At 37.8% G+C, this 16,708-nt stretch overlaps 2 protein-coding genes across 2 annotated transcripts; both read left to right on the top strand.

The window, feature by feature from the left end:
- Positions 1 to 621: 621 nt before the first annotated feature.
- LOC141589838 (uncharacterized) lies at positions 622 to 1,173 on the top strand. Its single transcript, XM_074410460.1, has one exon. It carries the CDS (start codon positions 622 to 624, stop codon positions 1,171 to 1,173), a length of 552 nt encoding a protein of 183 aa, XP_074266561.1.
- Positions 1,174 to 1,559: 386 nt separating this feature from the next.
- On the top strand, positions 1,560 to 13,483 carry LOC141589837 (uncharacterized). Its single transcript, XM_074410459.1, has 6 exons — positions 1,560 to 1,785; positions 2,371 to 2,570; positions 2,672 to 2,812; positions 3,314 to 3,394; positions 13,153 to 13,280; positions 13,438 to 13,483. The coding sequence occupies exons 1-6, from the start codon at positions 1,560 to 1,562 to the stop codon at positions 13,481 to 13,483; spliced, it is 822 nt and encodes a 273-aa protein (XP_074266560.1).
- Positions 13,484 to 16,708: the final 3,225 nt, after the last annotated feature.

The raw sequence follows: 16,708 nt of genomic DNA, 5'->3' as shown, positions 1-16,708 counted from the left end.
TATTGCCCTTTGAACAAGACGAGGTCCTTAATATGAAATTATGCGGAGGAAATATGGAGGATATCTGGTGTTGGAGAATGGAAAAGGACGGTATCTATACCGTTAGGTTCGCATATCGAGCTCTTATGAATGATGGTAGTGCTGATCAAGGGCCGTCTGACTATGCTCGGAGTAAATTGTTATGGAAGGGGATTTGGAGTGCGAATGTGCTTCCTCGAGTTAAAGTTTTCTTTTGGCAACTATGCAATGAAGCAATTCCTACAAAAGAAAATGTCGCAAAACGAATTCAAGGCTTTAATGCTATTTGTCCGGTCTGTTCGGCTGAGGTGGAGACTTGTCTCCATCTCGTTAAGGGTTGTGGTTGGGTGGGAGGGATTTGGGACGGGTTGGGTTTGGAGCCAAAGAAGGAAGTTGGGCATGAGAGGGTGAGGGAGTGGGTGGATGATTTGTGGAGGGAGATGGGGGCAGAGGAGCGAGGGAAGCTAATGACGGGATGCTGGGCGATATGAGAAGCTAGGAATAACTGGGTGTTTGAGCAAAGGGCGATGAATTTGGATAATACGAGGAAAAGGGTGGAGGAGCTGTTAATGGAGATGGAGATAGGGATTTCGAGGAGAAGTAATGGGACTGTGGGTGATGGCAATAAAAGGATGCAACAAGAAGAGTGTGGGTGGTAGTATAATAAGAAGGGAGCTGGGTGATGGCAGGTTGGAGGAAGGATGGGTACGCATTATGTGTGATGCAGGGGTAAAGGAGGGATGGGGTGTGGGCTTGGGCGTGGTGTGCTGGAACCATGAGAACGCAGTACAGTGGGCGGTGATGGAACGGAGACGAGGCATGGCGGAGGCAGACGAGGTAGAAGCAGAAGCAATCCTTGAAGGCGTAAAGGAAGCACCTAGGCGAGGAGCAAGACGAGTTGTTGTGGAAAGTGACTGCAAATCCGCCATTGATATTTTGAAGGATGGAATGAAGGGACGGAGTTTTCTATATTTACTTATTGATGAGATACGACAAATTTGTGGCAACTTTGATTTTGTTTTTTGGCGTTATGTAAACCGTAAAGATACTAGAGTAGCTCATGATTTAGCTCATTTTTCGAATCCTGTAATCGGTAGGAAAGTGTGGGAAGGTCGACTTCCGTGTAGCTCTGAGTTTTCATATATGCAAATTTAATCCCTCTTTGGGGTTTTCAAAAAAAAAAAAAAAAAATAAGAGTTAATATCCAAATTGCTTTTCTTTCTACGTAATGCACTTTAATGTAGTAATATCATTCCAGATTCTTCCCATCTTTAATGCATGAATTAATTGGAATATTATCCTAAAAATCATTCATTTCTGTAAATACCAAATTGTATACATTTTATTTGTATAATATTTCAAATAAATTAAAGCACGCCAAATAAAAAACCAGTATCCAAAAAATATTTCACCCATAAACTCATAACATTTACTCTTTATTAATGCATATTTCTTGTCAATTAACCAATTAATAACAATAACATAAAACCCAATTTCGTAATTGAAAACCCTAATTGTTCATCAGTTTGTGAATAATTTTGATGGGAAGTCCAACGCCTATTAAAAAATTAAGTCAATGGATTCAAAGACGATCTTTGAAAATGAAAATAATTTTGGGTGCAATTATTGCATTATGTTGCTTGGTTGCATTGAGATATATCGTTAAAGATTATGATCATTTTTTTGTTGCTTCTGAATCTATTCATGCTCTTGGGATTTTTGTATTGATTTTGAAGCTCACTACTGGCTCCAAAAGGTCGTGCTCGGGTACGTCATTTCACATTACTAGTAATGTTTTTTCGATTTTTTAACTCTCCATATCTATAATAGATGGATAACACGTATTGATTTATGCCTGTCACTTGGTTGATTCGTCTCAATAAAAATGATTTGATATAATCACTATAAAATCAGTAGATTATATTATATATATATATATATATATATATATATATAAGTTTCTTTTTGTCGGAACAAACATTGAGTGACCATATCTCCTTGTCATGAGTTCCAAATCCGAATTTTATTTTTCCAAATCCCGATTTATGGCCTCCTAAAGTTTTCCGTTCGAGAAATTGTGTATTTCGTACAAAATGTCAAACTTCAGGGTACCGTGTGAATTTTCTGTTTATAACTAAAAAAAGGCTTGTAATCAATTGTATAAAAGAAGATTGTATGAGATCGAAAAATCGTGTTAACGTTCTACGATTGCAAAAATTTAATTTACTAACTTAAATGGACCTCAAAGAGCGTCTTAAGACACTAAATCTTAAGGTCGCTCTTGTTATCAAGGTTTTAAAAATTAAATTAAAGAGAAATGCAACCAAAGACTTATGTTTTTGAATGTTATAGGTCTGTCACTAAAAACACAAGAACTGACTGCAATATTCTTAAGCGCAAGACTTGTATGTAGCTTCATGATGGAGAACGACATACATACAGTACTCGACTCCGTCACGTTGTTGTTCACTTTGTGGGTGATTTATATGATCCGGTTTAAGTTGAAGTCTACCTACATCAAAGAACTCGACACCATGCCTATGTACTATGTGGTATTCTCTTTGTTCTTGTCCTTCATAGTATATTACTACACGAAATATTTCTGACATCTAATAACCGGTTTAAATAATGATAAAAATTAATCAAAACGCAGGTAGTACCATGTGCCGTATTAGCAATGGTAGTTCATCCTCGAGCAATGTCGTCTTTTGTTGCGAGAGTATTGTGGTCCTTTTGCTTATGCGTTGAAGCCTTATCGGTCCTCCCTCAACTTCGATATATGCGAAATGCCAAGGTACTTACTCCATCTTCTACACCTTATTCATCCCCTCTTTAGTCTTAGCTCGTCACAATATTCCATTCTCTATTAACATGTGTATAATGTATTGAATCACACCTATTCGGCATAATTAAGATCATCCACTCTTATTGTACGATATATATATACTCCGTAGGTATATTGGTCTCCACACATTCATTCATATTTAGTTAATGTGGGAACCCTAGTTTATAGGTGAATTTCATGATTAGTAACTAAAGCTGACCCGACTCATATGACCCAACTTGTACTCGAATAAAGAACTTGAATATGATTGGTTATCCGATTCGACCTATCGCATAGTGATCATCGATAATAATAATACACTAAAAAATGACACAAACCCGAATGGTCCTAACCTGACTGAATTCTTGCAAACCAGAGATAACCTGATCGCGCTGATTTGATTAACTCGTTTGTCAGCTCTACTATCAACTTTTGAATATGATTATAATTTGGATTCTCATAATGATTCAGATGGTTGAGACATTTACTGCCCATTATGTGTTTGCATTGGGAATTGCAAGGTTCCTTGGTTGCGCGCATTTGATTTTTCAGGTTGGTGATTATCTTGGTTCTTGCTGATTTATTGGAAATTTAAATAAATTACGGAAGCTTACTGTTAATTTTTCTATCGACAAGAGAATTGGCCTTTATGTACCAAAAAAAAAAAAAAAAAACGTTCATCAAAAAATTGGTTTATACGGTTCATAATGGAATAATTGTGTCGAAATGGAAAATGAGTTCAGACATTACAAAAATTATACGTATTGGCTAGTCCTAAATATCCGTTCTCAGACTACTTATTACTTAATTAGCTATTTCAAAGTCCTTCCTCAATGTAAAAAAACACTTAATCAGGAAAGAAAGGGTTGAATTCTAGAGAGCAAAAACAAGATTAAGGCCCCGTTCTTTAGGGATATAAATGGAGTTGAATTGAACTAAATTGAGTTGAAGTAAGCTAAACTGAATTGAATTTGCTGAAACCCTGTTTTTTTGGACTTAATTTCAGTTCAGCTTAGCTCATCTATTCACAAATTAACTCTTACATCAGTTCAGTTCAGTTCCATTAAGTACAGTTCAGCTCTTATCAGTCAAAAAGAACAAGAGATGAACATGGTTGAAATAAGCTAAACTGAACTTAACTAAAGTGAGTTGAATGAGTACTGAACTTAAGTCGAAAAGAAGCCTAAAAAAGAGTAGATTAACAAGAACAAGAAGTAAAGAAAGTACTATAATGTTTTGGTTTAGTTTAAATCTAAAGTAATCCAGTACGGAGGGAGTATCAACAACAGTGAATGACCAGGCTAAAACTAACACAAAGAGTGAGCTTTTTTTTTAACAAATGAGTGACAAATACGTGGCATAACTTTAGTTAATGTATTGTACAACTGGTTATACAACTCATTCAATTTAGTTGAGCTTTGTTATAAAGTTATCGAACTCTACTAACCAAATTATCGAGTTATGATACAAAGTTGTTGAGCTTAACAGAATAACTATTAAGCTCAATAACTTTGTAAAATAGCACATAACTTATAAAATAGCTCAACAACTTTGTGTAAGAGCTCAACAACTCTAAAACGGTTGTACAATACTACTATACAACTGATTGTAAGATAGTATTTGTGACATAACCTACCTGCTTTCTCAATAAGTTCAATACTGAGAAATATACAAATCACAACTTGTTCACTCAATCCCAACACTTTGTATGTAATTAAAGATGGAAACTTACGATGAATTAGCATACATAAATCACCATAATTATTAACAATCCATGCCAAACATAGGACAGGTCCCAAAACAAGCGTTTTGTCATGAGTCACATACTTCCTCCGACTCGATCATTAGTTATCTATTGTTTTTGCCACAAATTTTAAGGAAACAAATATGGGTGAATTACCCCACAAATCACTTAACCCCACATGCACATGGAAAATGACTCACAAAAAGTTACCAAAAATAAAAATAAATAACACTATTAATTGATACACCTCAAAATGGAAATAGATAACTATTAACCGGAACGGAGGGAGTATGAATCTCTAGCCAAATTAAATTCTCATATCAAATCCATTTCAATGAGAATAATGAATTGTTACAATATCAATACGAATTTTTTGTGTAAAACTCCTATTATATTCATAATTTTACAAATTTCCACTGATTTGTAATTTATTACCAATAACCACGTTATTTCTAACTTTATTTACAAGACACACACCTAATTATAATTCTGATGATTATTTGTCTTAATTCCGATTTTTTCACGACTTTTTAATTAAACATTGAGTATAACTTACTTGAAGCATCCAGACTACCCTTGTTTTAATCCCGACCTCCAAATTTCCCCAAATCAAACAAAACTACCCTTCGTCAATGTAGTCCGTCTTCTTCCTTGCTCCATTTTTACATTCAGTTTTTATTTCGTTTAGATAAGTAGCTCTATTAAATTGTTTCATTTTATGGGTTTGTTTTGTGAACAAAATGAGGGTTTGTTCGTTTATACAATTTTACCCTAAACATTATTATTAGTCTCAAATTTACGAACATTGTAATATCCCATAGGAAAATGAGCAACGGACCCTGATATCCTACATATACATTAAGCTTAATTAAGGTTTTTGATGTGTAACTACGGGAGAAAAGATGAAAAAGTCCACACCAAGAACGGGTCTGGGCCACACCCAATAGATGTGATAGAGTACGCTTCATAAGCCCAAAAATATTTCACTTTAACACCAATTATAAGTGGTAAACTATGTCCTCTTTTATCAATGTGGAACAACACTCACGTGTGGACTTATTAAATTTCTTCACACTCCCCTTACATGCGAGTCCACTTTAAATTAGACCAAAGCCATCAACGGATGGACCTTCCTTAGATTATAAACAAGCTCATACTGAGCAAAATAAGAGGTACACAAATATGGACCTTTCTTCAACTTTAAACAAGCTCGGACTAGGTCAAATAAAAGGTACACAAACCCTCACCTAGTTGGCACACAACGGCCCAGTTAATCATATACCCAGGTCTTTAGCCATGCGCTCTGATACCATGCTAAACCATGAAAACGGGTATGGGGCACACCCAAATGGAGGAGAGAGTGTCCGTTTCATAAGTCTAAAGAGATTGTACTTTAAAACCAATTGTCAATAGAAAAAGTAGTTTCTTAGCTTATAAAGTGTTAAACTCTCTCCTCTTTTATCAATATTGGAAAACACTCACATGTGAAACAGATGTGCGAGTCATTGTTCACTCTCAAACACATTTATATCCAACTTAGTATAGAAAGTAAGTCGGAGTCGAACCAAAAGACGGGGGTATTCAAATTGTCCAATCTAATGGTAATTGTGCAAAGGGTGTCACGATTAAAAGGAGTTTGTAATTTAAACTAATAAAAGCAAGTAAATGGCAAGAATTAAATCAACAAGAAGGAAAACACTAGGGAGTCATAATATCATAGGAGTGATCAAATGGTAAATCCAAAGGTATGAGTCTAGGCTTAGTCAAGCTCATGGTAAAGTAGGGCTAGAACTTTTGGTCCTGCGGTCCATAGGTCGAGTCGAGGTAGCTTCTGGCGTACACCTGGTCTTCTTACTAACATAGTGCATTATCGAACAATCCCCGAGGCTTTCGATCTTACAGGTATCGTTGAATAGGTAGAGAATCATGCGAGATCGTCAATCAAGCATTTCATCAAACATAACATGTGAACTAGGCTAGAACGTACAACAACAATTTAATCAACCAAATGGACTCATTAAATAAGAATCTACCCTTTAATCATTCCCCTAATCCCGCATTAACCCTAGCTAGAGAAGTACTTCCTGCATATCATGGTTGTCATGCTAACAATGGTGTCAAACATCATAACATAAGTAAACATGATGATTAAGCAAGATAATAAACAAATGATTAACTAGAGATAAAGAGAGATTAGAAATAATATCAACCAACAAAGCAATAAAAGAGAATCCTTGAATAAAGATAAAGACTTGTCATCAATCTTCAAGTGTAAATCCAAGAGATTGAAGACTAAACTAGTGAACAAGTACTGAAAGATTGATTATAGAAAGATTAATGTAAATTGAGAAAAGATTAAAGCTAATCTAATATGAGATCTAAAACAAGGAAATGTAAACTAATCTAAGAAGGTTTTTTCCTAATCTACGAGACTTCCTAAACTAATGAAGCATAAACCCTAGAATTATTACAAATGGGGTTTATATATATAGTAAGTACAAGAGTAGGCTTAAGAAGGGTAAATTAGGAAAAATGCTGAAATGTCGAAGTAAACATTGCCTTGCTCTAGCTAAGATCATAAACTGGAACTAGTCAGGAACCCGGGAGGGTTGGATGCATCTCGGGCGAGTTACTACATATACTCCTATCTGGAGCAAGATGGATCAATCTGAAACTGGTAGTTCTCCAATTTTTTCTTCTTTGCTCTAAGTTGCATAAAAGAAGTGTGAGGACAACTTGTAGCTTATGGGCTTTCGTATCTTCCTCCCTAATCTCATGCCTAGTGTTAGTATGTGACTCGTATGTCACTTACGGAGTATGTCGGAGTTTGATTACGGGGAGATAAATTAGACTAAGGGAAAAAAAAGGGTTGTGCGACACACTGCGGGTCGCGGCCAATTCTGGTGAAATCAGAATTTTGTATGTGTTATTGTGCTTTTGCCGTTGACTTCATTGTTGGAAAGTTGACGTCATCATGACTTTGATTTCCTAAGTTTAGTTAGACAATATTTTTGTATTAATTAATTATCTTAATTAGAATAATCTTTGTTAGGGTAGTTTAATATATAAACACTACCTTAACCTAGTTATTCTTTTAAGGAGAGATTTGTGAGGCAAATATATTGAGTGTTTTAAGAGGCAGATCTAGAAAAACTCTATGCTCATCTTTTGTAATATGTAATTCTCCCAACATAGTGAAATATTTTCCCTCGCCCTGGTGGATGTAGCTATCGCATTGATAGTGAACCACGTTAAATCTTTGTGTCTTTTATTTTTGCATCTACTCAGTATCGCTTCCGCACAACAATTGGCACCAGAGCTTTGAGTTTTTTGGATCCAGGGAGGAGAAGATGTCAAGTGAGACTATAAGGATTGAGAAGTTCGATGGGAGGAATAGTTTTGCACTATGGTAGTTGAAGATGAGGGCTTTGCTAAAGGAGCGGTTCATCTGGAAACCCTTGACGCCGGGTTTCTCTACGAAGGTGACGAAGACTGAAGCTTCGGCTGCGGGTGCTGAATCTAGGGTGACTGAGACGGAAGATCCTGCCTTGTTAACAATGGAGGAGAAGGCTCATTCATCGATCTTGTTGAGTTTGTCAGACGATGTCCTAACTGAGGTAGCCGATGAGTCGACTACAATGGGGTTATGGCTGAAATTGGAGAGTTTGTACATGACAAAGTCGTTCACCAATAAGTTGTTGAAACGTCTGTTCTCTTTCAAGATGCAGATAGGTATGTCACTTCGTGATCATTTAGACAAATATAATACTATATTACTAGATCTGCGTAATATAGATGTTAAGATTGAGGATGAAGATGCTTCTTTAATTCTACTGGTTTCTTTACCTGCGTCGTATGAGAATTTTGTAGATTCTTTTGTTCTTGGTAAAGAGACATTGACCCTAGAGGAAGTGAAGTCAGCACTTTGCACTAGGGAGTTGCGACAAAAAGCAACTGTTGACTTAGGAGACGGATCAGGGGCAGGTTTAGTTGTTAATAACACTAAGAAGGGTAGAGGTCGGAAGAAAAAGGCTAAGGATAAGGCTCCGGACACCAATACGCTAGTAATTCATTATCTCATTACCTATGTAAAGAATCCGGGCATAAAAGACCTAGTTGTCCTAAGTTGAAAGCTAAGTCTAATGCGGCTGTAATTCAAAGTAAGAATGTGGAGTACGATTCTGAGGCGGACTATGCTCTTGCGGTTGATTCTGTTCATCCTATAGATCGTTGGATTCTAGATTCTAGGTGTTCTATCATATGTGTCCACACAAGCATTGGTTTAGTACTTATGAGTCCTTTAATGGGGTCACGTTGTTGTTGGCAACAATGCTACTTGTGAGGTAGTGGGTATTGGGTCGATCAAGGTGAAGACTGTTGAGGGTAAGAAGTGTACTTTGACTAATGTGAGGCATGTTCCAGCTTTGGGGAAGAATCTTATGTCACTTGGTTCATTAAGTGATTTAGGATATGAGTTCCAGGGTAAAGGGAAGATTTTGTCTGTCACAAAGAGTTCTCGTTTGATTCTGAAAGGTGTCAAACAAAATACCTTGTATGTATTTCAAGGTGAAACACTGACTAGTTCTGTGGTTTGTGCATCTGTAAATCACGGAGAGATGACTAACCTTTGGCATAAGAGGCTTGGTCATATGGGTGAGAGAGGGATGCAGCTGTTGTCCAAGAGGGATCTCCTTAACGGTGTCAAGGTGAGGAACCTTGAGTTTTGTGAACATTGTGTGTTTGGTAAGAAACACATATCTAAATTTAGCAAGGGTGTTCATACAACAAAAGAAGTCCTTGATTATATCCATTCGATTCTTTGTCAGGGCACGCTTTCGAGTTGAAGGTATGAGAGATTATTATTATTTTGTTACATTTATTGATGACTATTCCAGGTACACATGGCTTAGGTTGCTTAAGCAGAAGAGTGAGGCTTTCAAAGTCTTTGTGCAATGGAAGACTTTGGTGGAAAATCAGAAAGGTAAGAAGATCAAGAAGCTACGAACAGACAATGGTTTGAAATTCTGTTTAGGAGAATTCAATGAGTTCTGTAAGGATGAAGGTATAAGAAGGCATCATACCATCAGGGGTACACCTCAGCAGAACGGTGTAGCAGAACGAATGAACCGGACACTGTTAGAGAGAGTTCGATGCATGCTCTCTAATGCAGGTCTTGCTAGAAGGTACTGGAGTGAAGCTGTTCTGACAGCTTGTTACTTGATCAATCGTGGTCCTCATATGGGAATAAACTGCAAGATTCCTTATGAGTTATGGAGCGGCAATGTACCGGATTATTCTACACTTAGAGTTTGTGGATGTGTAACTTATTATCATGTAAAAGATAGTAAGTTAGATCCAAGGTCAAGGAAGGGGTGCTTTCTAGGATATGGAGATGGAGTTAAGGGGTTCAAGATTTGGTCTCCGTCAGAGGGTCGTGTTATTATTAGCAGGGATGTTACCTTTGATGAAAATTCCATGTTTATTTCTAAAGGGGTGTCCAAGGATGTTGAAAAGAATGATAGTGCCAAGGAAGAGGTGGAGTTTGAGGTGGCTCCTGCCACTTTATCTATGTTACCATGGGTTGTGATCGAGGAGGATGCCGAACCAGTTATTTCTAGTCCTGTGACTACTCCTACTCCAGTTAATGAGGAAAGTCAGCAGGGTGAATCTTCTAATCAACCAACTGATCCTATTGACTTGCCTAAACGTGTAAGCAAGAAGACTAGTAGGCTTATTGAGGAGCTTGAGGGCCATAAAGTTCGTGGCAATAATTGCTATGTTGAGGAGATGGTTGGTTATGCATTACAGGTAGCTGATGAAATTGAGTCTGAAGAACCATCATCTTATAAAGAAGCAATTTGTTAGTAGTGAGTCGGTGCAATGGCTCGCTGCTATGGGTGAAGAGATGGAGTCTCTTCACAAGAATAATACTTGGGAACTTGTGCCACCACCAGAAGGGAGAAAATTGATACGGTGTAAAGGAGTGTTCAATAAAAAGGAAGGAACTTCAGAGGCTGAGACGGTTAGATACAAGGCTAGACTTGTTGCTAAGGGGTTTAGTCAGATAGAGGGAGTTGATTATGTGGAGATTTTTTCTCCTGTTGTGAGACACACTTCTACTCGTGTGTTGCTAGCTATAGTGGCACATTATGATTATGAGCTTGAGCAACTTGATGTCAAGACCGCCTTTCTACACGGTGAGTTGGAGGAAAATATTCTAATGAAGCAGCCAGAGGGGTTCGAAATTCCAGGGAAAGAGCATTTTGCCTGTCATCTGAAGAAGTCTTTGTATGAGCATGGGTAGGAGAGAAACCATTATGATTGTTGTGTTTATCATAACAAGCTAGAAGATGGGTCTTTGATTTATTTACTCTTATATGTTGATGATATGCTTGTTGCTGCTAAGAAAAGGTCAGATGTTGATAATTTGAAGAAGCTACTCAGTTCAGAGTTCGATATGAAGGATCTTGGGTCCGCGAAGAAGATATTAGGGATGGAGATTTACAGGGATCATTCTAAAAGGAAGTTTTTCTTATCTCAGAAAAGCTACAATGAGAAGGTACTAGGCCGTTTTGGTATGGGTAATGCTAGACCTTTAAATACTCCTTATGATGTCGGTAAGTTAACTATATCTTTTGCGCCTCAAACTGAAGCTGAGAAGTCTTATATGTCAACGGTTCCCTATTCTAGTGCAGTTGGCAGTTTAATGTATACCATGGTTTGCACTAGGCCAGATATTGCACATGATGTTAGTGTTGTTAGCACGTTTATGGCTCAACCTGGCAAAGAACACTGGTTAGCGGTAAAGAGAATTTTCCGCTACATGAGAAGAACGGCGGATGTTGGTCTCGTTTATGGGAATGATGATGAGTGTGTAGTTGTTGGATATTCTGATTCCGATTATGCTGTAGATGTAGATAGCAGGAGGTCCATAAACGGGTATGTTTTTACACTTGGTGGTTCTGTTGTTAGTTAGAAGTCAACTTTACAATCTTCTGTGACTTTGTCAACCACGGAGACGGAGTATATGGCTTTAACAGCAGCTGCTAAGGAGGCTATATGGTTAAAGGGTATTGTAAGTAAGCTTGGTCTACATCAAGAGATCGCTTCGTTGTATTGTGATAGCTTAAGTGCTATTTGTTTGGCGAAAGATCAGGTGCATCATGATAGAACCAAGCACATAGATGTCAGGTATCATTTTCTGAGGAACGAGAAGAGAATTAAAGTGAAGAAAGTGGGAACAGCTGACAATCCTGCAGATTGCTTCACTAAGCTTTGTTCCATTCAAAGAAGTTCAAACATTGCTTGGACTTGTTGAACATAGACAGTTATGTCTAGACCCTTCGGGGTGCTGAGCTCGAGGTGGAGCCTTGAGCGGCCCGGTCCAGGGCTAATTGGATGGCAGATCCAGTCCAGGGTATATTGGATGGTTATAGACTCAAGGTGGAGTCTAATGTGTTCTAGTGTGAGCGCTCATTTGCTGGAACATGGCAGATACTTGTCTACTTGCGTGTGGCTTGTATAATGGTCGAGTGGTTTGGAAGTCATTTGCTAAATGCGACTATCCAAGTCAAGGTGGAGAATTGTTAGTATGTGACTCGTATGTCACTTACGGAGTATGTCGGAGTTTGATTACGGGGAGATAAATTAGACTAAGGGAAAAAAAGGGTTGTGCGACACACTGCGGGTCGCGGCCAATTCTGGTGAAATCAAAATTTTGTATGTGTTATTATGCTTTTGCCGTTGACTTCATTGTTAGAAAGTTGACGTTATCATGGCTTTGATTTCCTAAGTTTAGTTGGACAATATTTTTGTATTAGTTAATTATCTTAATTAGAATAATTTTTGTTAGGGTTGTTTAATATATAAACACTACCTTAACCTAGTTATTCTTTTAAGGAGAGATTTGTGAGGTAAACATATTGAGTGTTTTAAGAGGCAGATCTAGAAAAACTCTGTGCTCATCTTTTGTAATCTGTAATTCTCCCGACATAGTGAAATATTTTCCCTCGCCCTGGTGGATGTAGCTATCGCATTGATAGTGAACCACGTTAAATCTTTGTGTCTTTTATTTTTGCATCTACTCCGCATCGCTTTCGCACAACACCTAAGGTCCTTGGGTCATCATTCTCGCCTCCTCTTTATGCTTATCCTCTAATATCGTCAAATATCTACCAAATGTGCACAAAAGACGGGAATTCCGCTCCTTTTAGCTTCTTTCCTAAAAAACGCATAGAAATGCACTAGGAAGCAATTGACTAGGAAATTGATTATAAAAGACCATAAAACGATGCAAAATGAGGTTAGCTAAGGGGTTAAACGTACGCTAAATAAACCACACCAGAAACTTATTGGGTTTTTTCACATTACTCATTCTCACAAGTCAAAAGTGATTGAATAATAAACAAATATTTGAGGTTAAGTATTCAAATAATCGTGTTCTTTGGGATTGTTGTACTATAAATAATGAATATCTAATGTCAATAAAGTACATGATTTACTCTTGAAATTGTGTGTGATTATCATGACATTTTCTTCTACTTAATATCTATTACTTAATTATTAGATATACGAATCAAGAGGAGCCTATCTATTTATGGCGGGAAGAGGACATTTTTTGATATTATTGATGCTGGTAGCAGAGGCCGTTCAAACTTTTATATTGGTTGATTTTTGTTATTATTATGTCAAGAGGTACATTTATAATTTAATCCTATTATTTTCAATTTAAAATATTATGAATATTAAGTTTTCAAGATTTTTGCAATGTTAATGTACATAACCTTTATAAATTATCATACACCTATTTTTTGGAGCAGTTAATCTAACCATTTTTTATTTTTTTTGACAGTGTCATGGCGGGTAAACTCATCATTAGATTGCCTTCACCAGTTTAAGAAGTTGGTCTATTTTTATGAGCCAGATTAAATAGTGAACAACTGTAATCATTATTGGATCAATAGATGTTTTGTACTTCATACTTTCCCTCATGTAGAAGACTGAGATTATGGAGGGAGATTCACATCGGGCCGAAAACTATATCACTTGTTTTCCTCCATTTCCAATGGGAAACATATACGTGCTTGTTTATCGATTTTTATCAGTTTTTGAAAACTATCATGGTAATATGAAATAATATTGTGAAACCCCTTTTTTATCCGGCTAAAGCAATCGGGAGATGTCACCATCTCGATTTCCCGAGACAGTGAATCGGAACTTCAATTAAGTAACATTTTAAATAAATATATGTTTAGTGAATTACGAATGAATAATAGAAATACAAGTGGTGATCTATACTTGGTTAATACTACATCTGTGCTATCTATAACACGACCAGGCAACTCTACCCTAACTTCGTGTCTCGGCCCATGATCCCGCGCATTACCAAATGCAAACCTGCATACAAAATGCTCCCTATATGATCGAAAATATTAAATGGATCAACACAGGCCACCCCAAAAATAGGTGGCAAATTACAAACATCCAACATGTTGGGGACATGAGATGGTAGAGCAGATTAAGCTGATCAGAAAGAGGATGAGAGCGGCCCATGATCGACAGAAGAGTTATGCCGATCTACATCGACGGGATGTAGAGTTTCAGGTTGGGAACAAGGTTCTTTTAAAAGTGTCGCCTATGCGTGGGGTCATGAGATTTGGTAAGAAATGGAAGTTGAGTCAGAAGTTCATAGGACCATATGAGATCTTAGACCGTGTTGGAGAGGTTTCTTATCGGTTGGCTTTGCCGTCTGCTTTGGATAGGGTACATAATGTGTTTCATGTGTCTCAGCTGCGGAAGTATGTTAGTGATCTTTCACATGTGTTAGAGGTAGAGAACATAGAGCTGGATGAGTCCTTGTCTTATCTTGAGGTGCCTAAACAGATCCTTGACCGGAAGGTTAGGAAAACTAGACATGGTGAGACAGTGTTGCTTAAGGTTCTTTGGTCTAATCATGAGGTTGAAGAGGCTACATGGGAGGCGGAAGAGGCCATGAGAGAGCGCTGCCCGTCTCTTTTTAATCAGGTATTTATGGTTACGGGGACGTAACCTTGTTTCTTTTAAGGGGGGTAGGAGATGGTCGCGAAGAGTTTTTACATATTTTTATGTTGATTTTGATATAGTTAGTAGTTGTTTGAGTCGGGTTGAGTTTGGTTGGTAAGTATGTGTTGGAGTTTTTATGTTGAGTTTTGTTTTTGTTGTTGTGTCGGGAGAGTGTTAGTGTGTTTTTGTTTTGTTGTGGTTTGAACTTCGGGGACGAAGTTCTTTTTAAGGAGGGAAGACTGTAATACTACGGTTTTATGAGTCTGTGGGTACTCTATCGAGTGGGGCTTAATCTGTCGAGTAAGTATGTTTGGTATACGAAAAAGTAGTCTGCCTGTAGGGTACTCGATCGAGTAGCCTTGGAACTCGATCGAGTAGCCTTGGCACTCGATCGAGTAAGTGGCACTCGATCGAGTACGTGTCTTACTCGATCGAGTAAGTCGGTATCGGGTGTTATTTGACGGGTTTTGTTAATAGGGCGGATTAATGTATAATAACTTTCGTCATCTTCTTTAAACACTTTTACAAAACCTAATTCACTTATTAAGAGAGATTTCAAGTTACGTTGCTTTGTTCTTCCGCTTTATTGACAAATCCCGGAGCTAGAGGAGTCGGTTGCCTTTGTTCTTTATATCATTGTGATCCTTGCGTCAAGGGTAAGTTCTACGTACCGTTTTTATAGCATTTGATTGATGTTGGTTAAACCCTAATTTGGGGATTTGGGGGTTTTATGTTTTATATGGTTAAGGTAGTAATTGTGTGAATATATGTATATGAGGAGGATTCGTAGAGGAGAGATTTTGAGACAGCTGCTAGATCGTCTGATTTGTGATTGCATTCCAGGTAGAGTTTCCCTACTCAGTATTAATTACATTATATGATTGGTGGTTTCTTTGTGATTGTTGTTAAAGTATATTGTTGGTGGTTGTGACGGTTGTTGTTTATTATCGTTGTGATTGTTGTTCTTGTATCTGTCTGTGATCTTCGGGGTGCGTCCCTGGCTGAGTGGAGTCACTTGCGGGAGTGGCTTCACGCCCTTGATTCGCCTTCTGTGGAACCCGCCACAGAAGGGATGTGCACATTAATAAACATGGGTTTATCGCTCGATGGAGATGAGCGGGGCTTAGGTAGGAACGGCTGCGGTCCCCCACTGCCGGTGTGGAGTATCTGTTGCGATGGGTACTCTGACAGAAATACACACTTTAGTGTGTAGTCAGTTATGTGGAGATTGATTATGGAGTTTTGGGACTTGATGTGACGGTTGAGTTGTTTGGCATTTATTTTATTGTGATTTGTATCGTGTAATTAGTACTGACCCCGTTGTTTGTTTTGTAAAACTGTGGTGATCCATCCGGGGATGGTGAACAGTTGTTGAGCAGGTTTGATTCAATGCATTTGGGCTAGCTGGGATGAGTCATCACTTGGAATTAGAAGAGTCTTCCGCTGTGTCAGACGATGTCCTTAGTATTCAGTTTGGCTAGTAGACATTTGGTTTTAGAATTGTATTGGATTTATCAGTTTTGGTTTTGAACATGTAATCGCTTAAATTATATTTACTTTTAAAGTACGTTTCGTTATTGTCTTATGATATTCATTGCCTCGGATAACCGAGATGGTGACGTTCCTATACCTGAGTGGTCCTGGTAAGGCACTTGGAGTATGGGGGTGTCACAAAGTGGTATCAGAGCGACGATCCTGAAACTTATAACCAATGAATCTAACGAACATAGGGAGTCAAATTAAAATAAACCCGAGGTAGAAGTTGTAGGAGCTAATGTAAAGGCTTGGGAGACGTTCTAAAGTCGCGAACTCGCCCTGCAATTGTGAACCGGTCACATGGGGTACGTGTCGAGATCGTATGTGTTGTCTTATGGTTTTTGTATCTATATAGTAGCATGTGGTGTGAATTGATGGATGTTGAATGTGGAGGAATGGAGGTATGGAATATAAGTTGAAAGATATGTTATTTATATGTTGAATTGGATGAAAAGCATATTGTTTGTTTATAATGTGGCATATTAGTGATATGAAGTAAATTGTTTTGTTGAGTATATAAAGAGTTGCGTATATATGCATGCATA

This window comes from Silene latifolia, chromosome 7 (assembly GCF_048544455.1).
Source record: "Silene latifolia isolate original U9 population chromosome 7, ASM4854445v1, whole genome shotgun sequence".
In the NCBI taxonomy this organism is placed as follows: domain Eukaryota; kingdom Viridiplantae; phylum Streptophyta; class Magnoliopsida; order Caryophyllales; family Caryophyllaceae; genus Silene; species Silene latifolia.
The sequence above is the reverse complement of the archived record's forward strand: the minus strand, read 5'-3'. Positions and strand labels throughout refer to the sequence as shown.